The following is a 17,135-nucleotide window of genomic DNA, read 5'->3' as shown; positions in this document are numbered from 1 at the left end:
GCATCGTAATCGACTCCTAGACGCCACCCTTGATCATCGCTGACTATGAAATCGGTAGCCATCAATATCGACGGGGACATCAAAGCAGCAATTGCGAAAATGAACGATAAACTCCCATTTAGTTTTGTTGCTTTAATTGTGGAAAACCATGGGTGGGGAGTAAGTATTTATAATGTTGCAACGATTTGTTGGTCTAGAAACGTTCAAGATTAAAGTTAAAAACTCTTTTTTTTTTTTCCTTTTTTTTTTGGGAAGGAAAACGATACCTTACATTGCCGATTCAGTACGAGACAATTTGCAGAATTCTAAAATGATTACAATATGTAAGACTTCCTAATTAATCCGCACCGATCCCTTTTGCACTGATCCTTTTCGCACACCAAACTTTGGTAGATAAGTCTCTTAACAGAGATTTTCTGCATATACAAGACTCAAACTCGATACATACTTAAGCGATATCAAATTGTTTGTCACTTAAACCAACCTGTTGATGAAAAATTATATAATTTTAATACAATTAATAATTCATTTTTTATTAAATAAATTTAGTGTTATATATATATATATATATATATATATATTCATTGATTCTATATAAATCCGTTCTAATTGAAGATTTTTTAAAATTAAATATAGGACAACACATGTTCTCAAATTATAGTGTGATGTTTTGTTGAGTATCCCGGCTATTAAAAGTTATAAAATAATCTTCCAACTATTCATATGTTTATCAATTCCCTATAATCAAAGAGTACTTTACCCCTAATTTGTTTTTAGAAGAATTAGTTTTAAACTTAGACACGTGGAGAATACGTTACTCGAACCTAGATTATCAAGGAAGAATTAAATTCCCTTTAACTGGGATTACTTCCTTTGCGAGTTCAACAAAGAGAAGTTGTAAGAATGTCGTGGCTCGACAAAACATTTCCATGATACTGTTAACATGTTAATATCATTTCACAACTCACAAGTTAATAATTACTTTTCAAAAAAGCTACTGTTAGGCGAAAACATAGGGATTTTTTTTTAACATATAAATGAAATTTTCATGTAAATTTTTATATGTACCACATTTCAAAAGCTGTTTTATATGTAAGTTTGCAAGACATTCATGTCTGAAAGTAAATTTGAGATTAGAAGAAAAAAAAAACAATGTTTCTGGAAGTACGGCTTGACAACTAAAACTGGTAAACAAGCATGCAGGGGAAACACTATTGGAGGATATATCAGTCCATACATCACCACCTACATATATTTTTTGAGACAGAAAACAGATCATCATCACAAGAATGAATGAAGTCAAAGCCAATTCAAATGATGCATATGAGTTCATTCAATCTCTAATGAGATCACATGCAGGTTTGAATCTATATAGAATGTCGGTACAAAAGAGAAAGAGAGAAGAAACAAACCAAGGCCGTACAGTTCTATTGCTTTTGCTTTTTCTGTGCCGGCTCCGTCGAAGTCCCAGCCTGCCAAATAAAAAGACAAAAACAAGCTAGGAGTAATGTTCCTCTAGTACAATCCAATAACACAGTCGTTAAGAGACGGAAATGAACGAAAATTCAAGATTCCAAATACAATCTTGCAAGTATGGTGGTACACTAGAGGACTAGGGGTAGCTAAAATGTTCAAGAACGAAAGCATGAGAAGTAGTATGCAATGGCACTCGAAGAACACCTTGAACACCCAAAAATCGAGTTCCTAATTCTCAAAAGCTGTTCTAGTAACCATAATATTCAGATCCATAATAATACAGAAAGGCACTCTTACCGTGTTTGAAAGTTGTTCACTGATGTAAGTCAATGATCTCAACATGGCTTCAAGTGTGTCTATAGTCAGCTGAAATTTCACTTCTATCTCATCTGAAGGAGATTTGGTATAATCTTGAAGCTGCTAACAGGCATGAGAAAAGAAATAAGTCATTAACCACAGTTAAGAATTTACACTTAAATGGATGAGAAACTTGATAGTGGCAGCGGAATTCTCATTCGAAGAAAAGGCCTCATACATCAAAGAACCAAAGTAATTATTTCAACGACCCATGATTTGCAGTGTTGACCTTTGTTTCAATTACTATGCATCAAACAATTTAAAGGAAGTGATGGTAACCATAAGTAAAAGGCATTTGTTAAATAATATTATTTCCTCCATTGTGTACTATTATATCTAAAGTCAGAATGGAACATTCATGCAAGAATCTAAATACTCCCAATCATTAAAATCAATGCCTATCTGCCTAAGGGAGCTCTTAATCAGGCACCATCTGGTAATAATATGTCAATTTGACTTTTATGCCTGCCTTTAGAGCATCGGCTGAAACTTTGTGTTACCCTAAAGCTGATGAGTAAAAGGGATTTGGGAACAGGAAGGTAAGAAGAACCACAAATCATTTTTCCCCCTTCTATTTTGTGGAGTAGCTGGAAGGAGAGGTATAAAAAAGCACTACAGAGGATAGACTCCAGAGCATTTTTTATTTGGTCATAACAACTTCAAGAAACTTATTTTGTCAATATCCCTGATGCCGTTAATATGTAAGCATCATTAATTCTCTAATTATTCTTGTTATTCTTCCACTGGAAGTTAATAGCACATAGGATAATGGAAGAATAGATGTCTTTGTGTTGATGACATGTAAAATGTTATTCAAATAAGTTCATTTGGGACATCAGAAAAACGGAACTATTCGGTAATTTGCAATGATGCAGTCAGAATTGCTGCTGCCATATCGATCACATACCTTAAGATGGATAATAGCTACTCTATTGGCTGGTGCTGAGTTGAGATTCTCCATGGTCCATGTCATTGATTTAAGGCGGGGTAAAACTTCCTATAACCAAATTAAGAAAGTCATATCAAGAAATTTTAACAACATAAAATGAGCCATAAATGAATAGTAAGTACAATAGCATATTCATTTACAACATTTGGGCTTAAGGAATCCAATATCTTAGTTTAAAATGGCAGCAAGATGAAAATACGTATTACAAAAAAGCTAATTAAATCTCAGTCAAGAAATAAACCCAAGTAGGAAAGTCAGACCAGCAGCCATATCAAAAGAAATAGCATCCTTATGATTCATGTGTGTACAGGTAAGAGTCAGAACTTCCACCTTTTCAACAATGAGATGAATAAACCTTTAACTAAAGCAAATTACACCAAACTCCTTTCCCTAACACAAAGATAAATTGTAATAAGAAGTATGTGTTCCCTAACACAAAGATAAATTGTAATAAGAAGTATGTGTTTGATTTAGACTGCTGGATGATTAATGGTAATGTGGGGAAAACGTGCTGCATAAATTTCATCATTGTAAAGAAAGACAGAAATCCAAGAGGTAGCTGGCAAAGGGAGATGATTAGTTGAAGAGTACATGTACATGAAATGATATGTTATGAAATTAACTGATTATACTTGTATTAATTGAAAAAGAAAGTAATGAACAAAATAAGAATTAATATTATACCAGATTGCCTGGAGGATCGGCATCCTGTTGCATTGACAAGGGAGCCAGGTGAAAACCAGGAGCATCAGCAATGATTGGTAAAGCTCCAAAATCACCAAGGTTAATGCGGGAACTAGGATCATGTTGACGAGGCCACAAGGATGTCGGAATATCAGAAGATGGCAAAGATGTGAACAATGGTGGGGTGTTTGCCTTTATCTGATAGGAAACACTGGTCCTTGGCAATGAATGTGGATGCTGGACAAGATGAATATAATGCATTACAAATATATATATATGATGAGAGTTCAGGTGAAAAAAGAGAAGAGTAACCATTACATTACCTAGCAAAACCAGCTTTTGATAGATTCCGTTAACAGTCTAAAACTACTAATTTGAGTATATTATATTTACATCACAAGGCTCTGGTATAAAATTTCACTCCCACCTTTTCAAACATAAGCTTTTCAGGACAAATTGCAACATTCTAAATCTTTTTTGAGTTTGTGCAAAAGTAACAAGCCAGTAATAAATCAACTTATATATCCTCTACATACATTAAATAAAAGGTTTTGAATTTGGTATGAATAATCATTACAAACATCCTCAAGGTGCAATACTCTTTGCAGCTTGCAAAGACCTCTGAATAACACAGCTTTGAGTAAAAGTAACACGTAACTAATGAATCAACTTGTATGTCCCCAGTTCTTATTCAATGGAAGACAATGGATTTAATTTGAATCACCATCATAAGCTGCTTAACATGCAATGTTTGCAAAAATAACAACACCCATTTCACCAACGCACATTAGCATAGAGGTAAACAGGCACATATATCATCAAATATTTTTCGAACAATTTTGAAAGAAGTTACTGCTCACCTGTTCTTTTGCTATTTCTTCCTTCCATTGACTCTGATATTTCCGCAACGATAGAACTAGAAGACTTTGCAAATCAAGTGACAAATCAGGCGGAAATAGCTTCAAAAGATCATCGCCATTGTAATTTTCGTGTACGGATTTCCTGATAAGCAATCGAAGGCATGCCAATACCTATTCATCACAGTTCTCTGCACATCATTATTCATTTAACAATTATCACTACAAACATGACAAGAAAAGAAGTGTCCGCGGCTCACTTATTCCTGGACAAATACTAATTTTGTTTTTAGCAATTTTTGAATTAGTAAATGGCAAAAAGAAAAAACAAAAGAAAAGGCGTAATCTTTTCAATGATTTTGACTTTCAAGTTTCAAGGTTTTAGACTGAGACGAAGTAACCATGCTAAAAGGGGGGAAATAATTGAAAGAGGCGTGTTTGGTTGCAGAGAAGCTGGGAATGAAAATTACGGGGTCGATCTCGGGGAGTGAGAGGAGAGATTGGAAGCGAGACTTGTCGGGCGGAGGAAGACCGGAGCGTCGGGTTTTCCAAAGGGTAGTGAGAATTTGGTCCATAATTTCCTCCGACTTTACAGATGAAAGCTTGTGCAGTTGAACATACAACGTGTCTTCCGCCATTGTTTTCTTTGCTTTCCGTTCTCTTGTTTCTGGCTGTTATGAGGTTCAAATGAACAGGTTTAGGACTTGACCCGTTTTATTAGGGTCGATTAACAAATCAATACGAATACCAAGTTCTTGGGCTTAATTCAATAATACAAAGGTAAGTTATGCAGATAATTTAATTTAAGATTAAAAAATATAGAAATGAGTATAATTAAAAATATTATATAAATAGTCCCCAAATTTTTAACACACTTGCATTTTGGTCACCTAACTTTTGAAACTTGTAATACAATCATCGAACTTTTAGTTCGTTTTCAGTAAGGTCTTTGTCGTTACCTCCAATTAGTTTTAGTTGACATAACACTTAACTCCCATTAACCCCTCTTCTTCTTCTTCTTCTTCTTCTTCTTCTTCTCTCACACACATAAAAATAACTTTCGTTCACCCCACCTTCAGTCAACGGTGGCTCACACCGCCATCACCATCGTCATCGGCGTAGCCTCCTGACCACACCCCGACCCTCGATTTATACTCATCGTCCACCATTCATCCCAAATCACGAGAAGACCGTTCGAACACCCATCCCGGTCTCTGTAGTGGTAACCGTCAACGCCAATACCAGTAGGAGTGTCACCCCATTCTGACCAAAACCTCGTTAGCTACTCGCCGATACTCACCTCTATTCTCTATGGAGAGGGCCCCGATCTCGTTGGAAAACCGCAACGCCCTTTTTCTGTTTTCATCATTTTTTGACCAATTGAGCAGTTCGTTCACCACACCACCATCATCGTTGAAGTCCTCATATTGTTCCAACCAAAACTCAGTCATCGTGCCTCCTCGCCGTTGTCCGTCGTTGGTTAAAAATAATGTAAGCATTAATGCAAAGGAGGAGAAGAAGGAGAAGGAAAAAGAGATGAAGAAGAAGAAGAAGAATAAAGGGGAGTAAATGGGAGTCAAGTGCCACATCAACTAAAACTAACGGGAGGTAACGACAGAGACCTTACTGAAAATGAACTAAAAGTTCGATGATTATATTGCAAGTTTCAAAAGTTAGGTGACCAAAATGCAAATGCCCTAAAAGTTCAGGGATTATTTATATATTTTACCCTGAAATTTAGATAGAATAATAATTTTTGGGGTGAGCAAAACTAGACTCGACTTAAAAAATAATTTTTTTTCAATTTCAAATTATTTAAGTTGAGTTATTTGATCCAATTCGAACCATCGAGTCAATTTTTGAGTCGAGCACATCAACTAAAACTAACGGGAGGTAACGACAGAGACCTTACTGAAAATAAACTAAAAGTTCGATGATTATATTGCAAGTTTCAAAAGTTAGGTGACCAAAATGCAAACGCCCTAAAAGTTTAGGGATTATTTATATATTTTACCCTAAAATTTAGATAGAATAATAATTTTTGGGGTGAGAAAAACTAGACTCGACTTAAAAAATAATTTTTTTTCAATTTCAAATTATTTAAGTTGAGTTATTTGATCCAATTCGAACCATCGAGTCAAATTTTGAGTCGAGCTACAATTTAAAATTTTCGAGTTAATTGAAAAATAAAAAATTTATTGAGTATTTTGGTATTTTTGCAATTTGATCCTTGATTTCCTTATTTCTTCGATTCCTTTTTTCATTTTAACTCTATCTTTTACTAAATTTGAACCACATACTCCTAAAGCATTTTAAAATACATATGAATCTTCAATTCCTCTTTTTAATAACAAATTTTCTATTTTTTCAACTTAGTCCTTCAACTTTGCATGATTTTCTCATTCCTTCAATTCTTCATTCATTTTAAGTTCATTTTTAACCAAGTTTGAACCACATGCACCTAAATCATTGTAGAACACCTATGTATATTCAATTTCTCTATTTGATAACAAATTTTATATTTTTTTCAATGCAACCCTTCAAATTTGCATGATTTCTCATTCCTTCGATTGCTCATTCATTTTAAGTCCTTTTTGTTTTGCCAAATCTTGACCATATGCTCTAAAATCATTGTAGAATAACTATATATCATCAATTGTTATTTTTATAATATTTTTCAATTTTCAATTTAGTTCTTACCTTTACATGATTTCACCGTTTCTTCAATTAATCCTTCATTTTAAGTTCATTTTGATCAAATTTAAATCATATGCTCCTCTATCACTATAGAATACCTATGTGACTTAAATTCCTATTTTTAACTACAAATTCACTCTTTTTTTCAATTTAGTCTCTTAACTTTGCATGTTACTTAATTTGATCTTTTGTCTATAATTTGTTTGCAATTCTTTCTTCTCATCAATTTCTTGACTCATTTATACTCGCATCAACACTTTATCTTCAAAATACCTTCTTTGAAAAATAAAATTATAAATATAATTTACTAAAATTTTATATTATTTTGATTTATGAAATAATTTTATAATTTGAAAAAGAATATGAAAAAATATATATGAATATCTTATATGGTTAGAGAAATTCGATAAATTAGAACCCAATTTATACCATAATATTATAAATAATTATAGTTAAATTTTTATAGAAACTCAAACAACTTGAATCGACTCGAATTTCATAAACTAATCTCGAATTGAAAAAATAAATAAAATTTGAGTCATAAAATATGACTCGCCAACTCAAATAACTTGTTGTTGAACTATGTTTTGATATAATAATTTATGGTAAAATGTTTTTGGACTTGAATTGAATTCATTCAAAGTTTTCAAAGTTTACAAAAATAATTCAAAATCCATTAATTTGGAATTGAGCACAAAAATGTTTTATGAATATTATTATACTGTATAAATAGATCGATATTGTATGAATAGTATCAATATTGTATGAATAGTACCGATACTGTGTGAACAGTAATGAACATTATCGATGCTCAAAATTCCATAATGCAAAATGGGTACCGATACCGCTACAGGGGTATCTATACTGCTACAGTAAAATTAATCCCAACGGTCAAAAATTTCAAATACTATGAAGGGGTACTGATACCCATTGAAAGGGTACCGATACTACTTGTTATGGCAGTTTTATTTTGCAGAAAATGAATCCCAACAGCTATATACGACTTCAAACTAATTCCAACTTATAAATACATGTTCAAGACACTTGAAGAACATAGAGAACAACTATCCAAGCAATCAAACACAAGAGAAGATTTTTTCATTCTTATTTCATCTTTCTCTTGTAAATATTTCTGTTCTTGTGAGCTTAATTCTTGTAAACATAAATTTTCTTTCATTGTAAAGGGGTTTTGGTTCTAGCTAAGCCTGCTAAAAGCTAGGGAAAGGTTCTAGTTTAACCCGTGAAAAATTAGGGAGTTTGTAAATGTTATCTCTTAGTCCTTGAAAAAGAAAGAACAAATTAATGAATTTGTTGGAAAATCCTTGGTAAGGAGCTAAGGTAGTGGATGTAGACTTGGTTGAGAAGTCGAACCACTATAAATCGTTGTGCAATTCTTTATCTTTCAATCTCCTTACTCCCTAAACACAAAAACCGATCACAACCCTCTTTGTAAACCATTCCGATTATCGATTCGAGCTTCTGCAAATCCCAATAATTGGCATCAGAGGCTAGCTCGTTAAAAGGCTTAACATCCTTGAGACGATCCTCGAAGAAGCTATAACGATTTTCGACGCAACCGGCAAAGAAATGGCTTTAACCACTGGTGCCTATTACAATGAAGATTCACCTATTATGGATTCGTAATCGGTCAACAAGCCACCATTCTTCAATGGAGCAAATTATGCACATTGGAAGAATAAGATGATGTTATTTATTCGAGCTTATGATCTAGGAGCTTGGAACTCGATCATGAGGGGTTACTCCACTCCACCTGGTGAATACGACGATTGAAGTAATGAAGAGAAGAAAAAGTTCCAGCTTAATTCTAAGGCTATCCATATTCTCTTTTGTGCATTAGGCCCAAACGAATATGGAAGAATATCCTCTTGTTCTACTGTCAAAGAGATTTGGGATAAGCTCCAAGTCACTCATGAAGGAACCGATGAAATGAGGGAATCAAAGAAAAGTCTTCTCAACCATAGCTACGAGAACTTCAAAATGAAACCCGATGAAGACATCAAAGCTATGACGGATATATTTTCCATGATTGTCAACGGTCTCAGGGGATTTGGAGAAGTAATCTCTAATGAGGAGCTTGTAAGGAATATGATCTACTCTCTTCCATGTTCGTGGTAATCGAAGAAGACCGTCATTATCGAAGCCAGAGACCTAAAGTCTCTTACTCTCGACGAGCTAATTGGTTCCCTTCTCACTCATGAGATGATGTTGAATGAAGAAGAAGAAGGTGAAAAGAAGAAAAACAAGAAGAAGAATGAGGTAGGAATTGTCTTCAAATCCACCAATGAAAGCTATCAAGATTCAAGTGATGAGGTGGATGAAGACGATGATGAACAAGAAGAAGAGATGACAAAGCTCTTCAAAGAGGTAAAGAGATTCATGGCTTCCAAGGAAGTGAGGCGTGAATCAACCAAGAAGAAGAGTCCCCCGGTGTGCTTCAATTGTCAAAGAAAGGGACATGTCAAATATGAATGTCATCTTCTAAAGAAAAAGGGGTCAAGCAAGAAGAAGGCATTTGTTGCATCTTGGAGTAATGAAGATGATTCCAATGATGAAGATGAAGTAGTCAACCTATGCCTCATGGCCACCGAAGAAAAACCTGAGGTATCTTCTAACTTAAATGAATTTAATTCATTTTCTTTTGATTAGTTACAAGATGCCTATAATAAGTTGTATTTGGGATTAGAGACCATGAATTCCAAATATAAGAAATTAATTTGATTTTGAAAACAAAAATTGATTTTGAAAATCAAAATAAAATTTTTGAAAAATGTTTTAGAACTTTCAAAAGTAAAAATCAATGATTTAGAAAAAGAAGTAATTTCTAAAAATAACTTATTATGTTTAAAAATGGAAAAATGCTCACATTGTCATTTTCATGGTCATATGGAACATACTTGTCCTTTGAAGAAATGAAAACGTTTTAAAGTTAGACAAGTATGGATTCCTAAAGAAACAAGGGACATTGAAACTAATGTTCAAGGATCCAAACCAATTTGGATACCAAAATCTACTTAAATGTCTCTTGTAGGTGTGTGGGAGCAATGGTGATAAAAGTGATGATATTCAAGATGCTCTAGCCATACATGAAAAAGGATTGGGTAACCTCTAAGCTTAATGCTTTTAATTTTGGTTATTTGGTTGCTCATTTGATTTTAATCATGCATGAGCTTTGTTTTAAATGATTATGCATTATTGATTTAATCTCGCGTATGTTAAAAAGGTTTTATGATGAATATTTTAAAGTGTTAATGATTTTTCAGAATTTTTAGTTCATCATAATAAAATTTTGCTCAAAATTGGTTTTCAATGCAAATGATATATGTTAACTTCCTAAAAAGGCTACTTTTAAGGCCTTTTTCACTTAAGTTATTGTTTGTTTAAAAGCTCATTTTAGACATTTTAGGATCATGTAGTTGCATATAGTGCATTTGTGGTGGTTGTGCTATTTTATTTCTTAATGGTGTTGTTTGAGGGAAAGGTGCAGTTTGTTTGTAGTGTGCAGGGAATAGCAAGAAAAAAGGATTCTTTGGGAAGTAATGCCGCGGCATCACACGTTGCTAAAGCAGATTGAAATGACTTGGCATTTCTGGCGCAGAAAAAGACAAAAAAATATTTCTGCATAAGGACAGCTGGCATTGGACAGCTGTCTCTGCACGTGAAGGACTGCTGTAACCGCCTGCCAGAGCTGCCAAAGGACCACTGCCACTTGGAGGATAAGGTTCACACCCAACATGTGATTCTAGGGGTATGAGGGGTATTTTGCACCCAACAACCTCATCATTACCCCTAGATATTTTTTATTATATATGACACCTCATGGGGGAGAAAAAAAATGAGAGGGAGGAGGACGCACACTGTAGCAAAAATTAGATTTTTATTTTTCCTTTTCCCTTCTTCTTCCTTGGGATATTCCTCCATTGATAAAGCTCCAAGGAGTGGTGAGCTAGGAGCTGAAAGGAGTTAGCGAGCTAGGTGGTTCACGGTGGCCGAGAGAAGACCTCCGGTGGCGCGTCGAAGGCTTCTTCTCAACTTCCCTTTTTGCTGCTATTTTATATTTATTTGTGGGTTGTTGGAACAAATATTTTCATGACTTTGTGTTTGGATATTTTGAACCCGACCATGAACTAACTTATTTGGTGGTGGTTGATTTAATGGTTGCTTGAACTTTATTTTTAATGGTATATTTAAGTTTATTTTGGTTCTTTATTTGCTTTGCTTATGAATGCTTCACCATTTAGGCTTGTAAGAGGCATGGAAATGTCCATTTCTTAGATGAAGGTTAGGTATTCAGAAGAATCCTAAGCTAAAAATACTTGTAAGTATTCGGAAGAAACGCAAGATAAGATCCTCATAAGCAATGGATTATAGTATTTTCACGGGGCTTTGAACCGGCCTAGGAGTATTATAATCTAATCCCTTAGATCTCGGAAGAGACTAGGATAGGATTTCAACGACTAAAAAGGGTGTCTTTATCAATAGGGTAGGCTGTCCAACATCGTTGAGTGAGAGCAGATACCTTGGCATCCTATTCTGTTAGGTTCTTTAGAACACTTTAGGAAAGCCCTGTCGAGTAAGTAAAGACCAGTTAGCTTAAATATACTTGAGAAATAAGTTTAGCATCCGTAGATCAATCCCTACCATTCATTCTCTTGGAAGCTTGTCACATGAGGATTATTTTCTTTTCATTCTATTTTCTTTTTATTTATTGTTTTTACCATTTTTCATTGCCTTGACATTTCACCATACTCAACATTAAACATCCATCATTGCCATTGCATTTCCATTTGCTACACCATCAGACCATCACTCCATATCCACCAGCATACACATTTACATTACCGTGACATTTGTATATATCAAGACTAACTATACTTAGATAGATTAGTGCATTGCTTTGGTTAGACTTTTGTAATTTCACCCAATCCATGTGGAGATGATACTCACTCATCATTATATTACTTGAGCGATTGTGTATACTTGCACATTATTTGCGTATAATTTATAGTACTCACAACACGCGAACAAGTTTTTGGCGCCGTTGCCGGGGATTGGCATCCTGAAGTTATTTAGTTTTGCCAAAGCATTTTATTTTGTTTTTCATTTTTATTTGTGTATAGTTTACTTGATATTTTTTTTTTATTTTCAGGTTTATCTAGTGTATGCTTAGAAGAAATTTTGAAGAGCCTTTGGAACCAATAGAACCTGAGATTGAAAGACTCTTTAGAAGAAGAAGACGTGCTCAAAGAAATATGTATCAGATTGGAAACCAAGGCATTGGTCAGGATGATGGAAATCATAATGCCGTGGCATTAGACAATGCTGATCCTGCTGTTAGGCCGCGCGTTATTCGCGATCACTTAAATTCGATGCTGGATGATCTGAATCCTGGGATTGTGGCACCTGAAATTCAAGCTGCACATTTCGAGCTAAAACCAGTCATGTTCAACATGTTTAATTCTATTGGGCAGTTTAGGGGTATGTCGACTGAAGATGCCAGGCAGCACATTCGCAATTTTTTGGAAGTTTGTGATTCTTTTCGCCAAGAAGGAGTGTATGAGGATTTTCTGAAATTAAAGCTTTTTCCGTATTCATTGCGTGACCGAGCAAGGGCTTGGTTGAGTGGTGTACCAGCCGGTTCTATAGAATCATGGGCCGATCTTTGCATGAGTTTCTTATTAAGGTACAACCCACCAAACATGAATACGCAGCTAAGGAATGAAATATCTTCTTTTCACCATGGTGACGACGAATCCATGTAAGAGTGTTGGGATCGTTACAAGAGTTTGCTTCGAAAGTGTTCAAATCATGGTTTTCATGATTGGACTCAAGTAGTCATGTTCTATAATGGAGTCAATGCACCCACGAGGATGTTACTGGATGCGTCGGCAAATGGGACATTGTTGGATAAATCACCTACTGAGGCGTTTGCTATATTGGACAGAATTGCTAATAATGATTATCAGTTTCCTTCCTCAAGGCTTGGGAGTGAAAGGAGAACACCTGGAGCATTTGAGTTAGATACCAAGGATTCGGTGTCCGCTCAACTCTCAACCATCACTAATATGTTGAAGAACTCACAACGTTTCACTGATGTGAAGGAAGTGAAAGCAACTAGCCTGGCATGTCTGTTATGCCAAGACAATCATCACGAGAGCGAATGCCCAACCAACCATGAGTCCATCAACTTTGTAGGTAATTACAATCGAGGCAACAACAATCCTTATTCTAACACTTATAATGATGGATGGCGTTAGCATTCCAATTTTTCATGGGGAAATCAAGGAGCCCACAATGTTAATCAACCTACTCGGCAGCAGAATCACAATGAGCCTCAAGGTTACCAAAATGTTATGCCATGGAATAATTCCAACAAAGGAGCTTCATCTTCAGCAAGCATGAGTAGGTACAATTCATTGGAAGCTACAATTCAAGAGTTCATATCCACTACGAAGACAATGCTGCAAGACCATTCTACTTCAATTAAGAATCAAGGAGCTTTACTTCATAGTCAATGCGCCTTACTTCAAAGCCATAGCTCGTCTCTGAGAGCTTTGGAAGGTCAAGTTGGTCATATTGCTACGGCATTGCAAGAGCGTCAGCAAGGACATTTTCCAAGTGATACTGAAGTCACTAGAGCACCTGGAAAAGAGCACTGCAATGTATTAACTCTTAGGAGTGGAACACAAATCAATCGACAAGTCAAGGATAGTGGGCCACAACATGATGATTCTAATCCCACTACTGAAGTTGAATTACATGATGATAGAGTTACTGAGAAGGACAAGGAGGAGGATTCTGCTAAGATACCCCACCCTTCCCGCAAAGATTGAAGAAGCATAATGATGAAGTTCAGTTCAAGAAGTTCATGGATATTCTTGATCACCTCCATATCAACATACCTCTCTTGGAAGCTGTTGAACAGATGCCGATGTATGCCAAATTTCTGAAGGAAATTTGTACCAAGAAGAGAAAAGTAGAGACTGTTGCCACGGCAACAGAATTTTGTTCTTCATTGAGTAAGTTGCCGCTAAAGAAAAATGATCCGGGCAACTTCATTATTCCTTGTTCAATTGGAGCTAATTTCGTTGGAAAGGCTCTGTGCGATCTTGGTTCAAGTGTCAACTTAATGCCGAAATCGATATTCTTGAAGCTTGGCATAGGAGATGCAAGACCCACCTCAGTTATTTTACAACTTGCCAACAGATCCCATGTGAAACCTGAAGGGAGAGTCGAGGATGTCATAGTAAGGGTGGATAAGTTTGTGTTTCCAGTCGACTTCTTAATTCTGGACTGCGAAGTTGATGCCAAGGCACCAATCATTCTGGGAAGACCTTTCCTAGCCACTGGACGTATCTTGATAGACTGTGAAAAAGGTGAACTCACCATGAGAGTGGCTGATCAGTGTGTGACTGTCAATGTTTTTCGAACGTTCAAATATGTTGATGACACTAAAGAATGCCAAGGCATTTCTGAATTGAACTCAGTGATTGAAGAAGAGACTGAACATCTTTGCCAGAACAATTTTATTCAGCTAGCAGAAAATGAATATTGGGTGGATGATGAAAGCTTAGTGGAGTCCGACAACTTTCCAATGTTGGAGGAACAATCTAGCTTACTTCAAGCTAGATCAGGTATGAATTTTGAACCTCTAAATTTTGATGAATTTATTCCTCCTAAGCCTTCATTAATGCATGCACCCACTCTAGAGCTTAAGACTTTGCCAGGGCACCTTAAATATATTTACTTAGGTAGCAATGAGACTTTACCGGTGATTATTTCCGCTAACCTTACTGCTAATCAAGAGCAAAGTTTGTTAAGTGTGTTGATGCAGCATAAAAAAGCAATTGTTGGACTATGGCCGATTTGAAAGGCATAAGTCCCATGATCTGCATGCACAAGATTCTACTTGAAGATTTCCACGATAATTCAATAGAACCACAAAGAAGACTCAACCCTGTTATGAAGCAAGTGGTGATGAAAGAAATTCTGAAATGACTTGATGCTGGAGTGATCTACCCTATCTCAAATAGCTCATGGGTGAGCCCTGTCCAATGTTTTCCGAATAAAGGAGGCACGACGGTGGTTACTAATGAGGATAATGAGCTATTACCCACTCGCACTGTGACCGAATTGAGGATATGCATGGACTATAGAAAACTCAACAAAGCTACAAAGAAAGACCATTTTCCTCTACCTTTCATCGACCAAATGTTGGATCGATTAGCCAGCAAAGCATTCTATTGCTTTTTGGATGGGTACTCGGGGTACAATCAAATTGCCATCGCACCAGAGGACCAGGAGAAGACTACATTTACTTGTCCCTATGGCACTTTTTCCTTTAGCATGATGCCTTTTGGACTCTATAATGCCCCGGCAACATTTCAGCGTTATATGCAAGCCATATTTTCAGACATGGTTGAGGATTTTCTGGAGATTTTCATGGATGACTTTTCTGTTTGTGGGGACGATTTTGAACGATGCCTCGGCAATTTAGCAAAAGTTCTCAAGAGATGCGAGGAGGCTGAGTTGGTCTTAAATTGGGAAAAATGTCACTTCATGGTGACTGAAGGAATTGTATTAGGCTACAAAATTTATCACAAGGGTATTGAGGTTGATAAGGCGAAGATTGAGGTGATTGAAAAGTTGCCACCACCAACTTCGGTAAGGGCATAAGAAGTTTTCTTGGACATGCTGGAATCTATAGAAGGTTTATCAAAGACTTCTCCAGGATTTCTAAGCCCTTGTGCACATTGCTTCAACAAAACCAACCCTTTGTGTTTGACGAATTATGCCTCGGCGCATTTACTGAGCTGAAATGACAACTGATCTCGGCACCCATTGTAGTCCCTCCCGATTGGACATCACCATTTGAGTTGATGTGTGATGCAAGCGATTATGCCGTAGGAGCTATTTTGGGGCAACGTCGAGGTAAAATGTTTCATGTTATTTATTACTCTAGCCGCACTTTAAATGAAGCACAATTGAACTACACCACCACTGAGAAAAAATTACTTGTCGTGGTATTTGCTTTTGATAAATTTAGACCCTACCTAATAGGCACTAAAGTTATTATTCACACTGATCATTCGGCTATAAAATACTTAGTGAACAAAAAGGATGCCAAACCTAGACTTATTAGGTGGATATTACTTTTGCAAGAATTTGACTTAGAGGTGGTAGATAGAAAAGGGACTGAGAATCAAGTTGCTGATCACTTATCTAGGCTAGAGAACAATTCTAAATGCCATGACACTGTAGATATCCAAGAGGAATTTCCTGATGAGAAAATTTTATATGCCACGGCAATCCCGTGGTACGCTGACCTTGTTAATTTTCTTGTTAGTGGAATTGTGCCTTCTGATTTGAATAGTCAGGCTAAAAAGAAGTTCAAGCACGATGCAAGGCACTATTTTTGGGACGAGCCATATTTATTCAAGCATTGTGTCGATCAGCTCATTAGACGATGTATACCTGAAGAGGAGCAAAGTGATATTTTGTACCATTGTCATTCGGCCCCAAGTGGGGGCCATTTTGGTGGAGCAAGGACTGCTGCTAAGGTCCTGCAATTAGGCTTTTATTGGCCAACTCTGTTTAAAGATGCCCAAGTATTTTACAAAGGATGTGATCGATGCCAACGGACTGGAAACATCTCCAGACGACATGAAATGCCGCTGCAAAATATTTTGGAGATAGAGCTGTTTGATGTGTGGGGCATCGATTTCATGGGACCATTCCCATATTCTGAAGGAAAATTATATATATTGCTTGCTGTGGATTATGTGTCAAAATAGGTGGAAGCAATAGCAACATCAAGGAATGACTCCAAGACCGTACTCAAGTTTTTGCACAAGTATATTTTCACTCGGTTTGGAGTACCTCGTGCTATCATTAGTGATGAGGGAACCCACTTTGATAACAAGTTGATTGCCAAGGCATTGAAAAGATATGGAGTTCGACATATGATTGCCACGGCATATCATCCGCAGACAAATGGCCAAGCAGAGATATCTAATCGAGAGATCAAGCAGATTTTAGAGAAAGTGGTGAACCCAAGGCGTAAGGATTGGTCGCCAAAGTTGGATGAAGCACTTTGG

General features: G+C 36.2%; 1 protein-coding gene across 2 annotated transcripts; it reads right to left on the bottom strand.

Moving 5' to 3' along the window:
- Positions 1-1,173: 1,173 nt before the first annotated feature.
- On the bottom strand, positions 1,174-5,015 carry LOC120208197. 2 transcript variants are annotated; one of them, XM_039207529.1, is made up of 7 exons: positions 4,794-5,015; positions 4,327-4,497; positions 3,467-3,703; positions 2,741-2,830; positions 1,774-1,893; positions 1,424-1,472; positions 1,174-1,245 (listed from the first exon to the last, which is right to left on the bottom strand). In XM_039207529.1, the coding sequence occupies exons 1-6, from the start codon at positions 4,959-4,961 to the stop codon at positions 1,428-1,430; spliced, it is 831 nt and encodes a 276-aa protein (XP_039063460.1). In that variant the 5' UTR covers positions 4,962-5,015; the 3' UTR covers positions 1,174-1,245; positions 1,424-1,427. The 2 variants fall into 2 exon arrangements, with proteins under 2 accessions (XP_039063460.1, XP_039063459.1); XM_039207528.1 differs by lacking the exon at positions 1,174-1,245 and having other exon boundaries at positions 1,344-1,472.
- Between the last annotated feature and the right edge of the window lie 12,120 nt (positions 5,016-17,135).

Source organism: Hibiscus syriacus, unplaced genomic scaffold (assembly GCF_006381635.1).
Source record: "Hibiscus syriacus cultivar Baekdansim isolate YM2019G1 unplaced genomic scaffold, ASM638163v2 tig00016004_pilon, whole genome shotgun sequence".
NCBI lineage: Eukaryota > Viridiplantae > Streptophyta > Magnoliopsida > Malvales > Malvaceae > Hibiscus > Hibiscus syriacus.
Note: the sequence above shows the minus strand (reverse complement) of the source record. Positions and strands in the feature narration are given on the sequence as shown.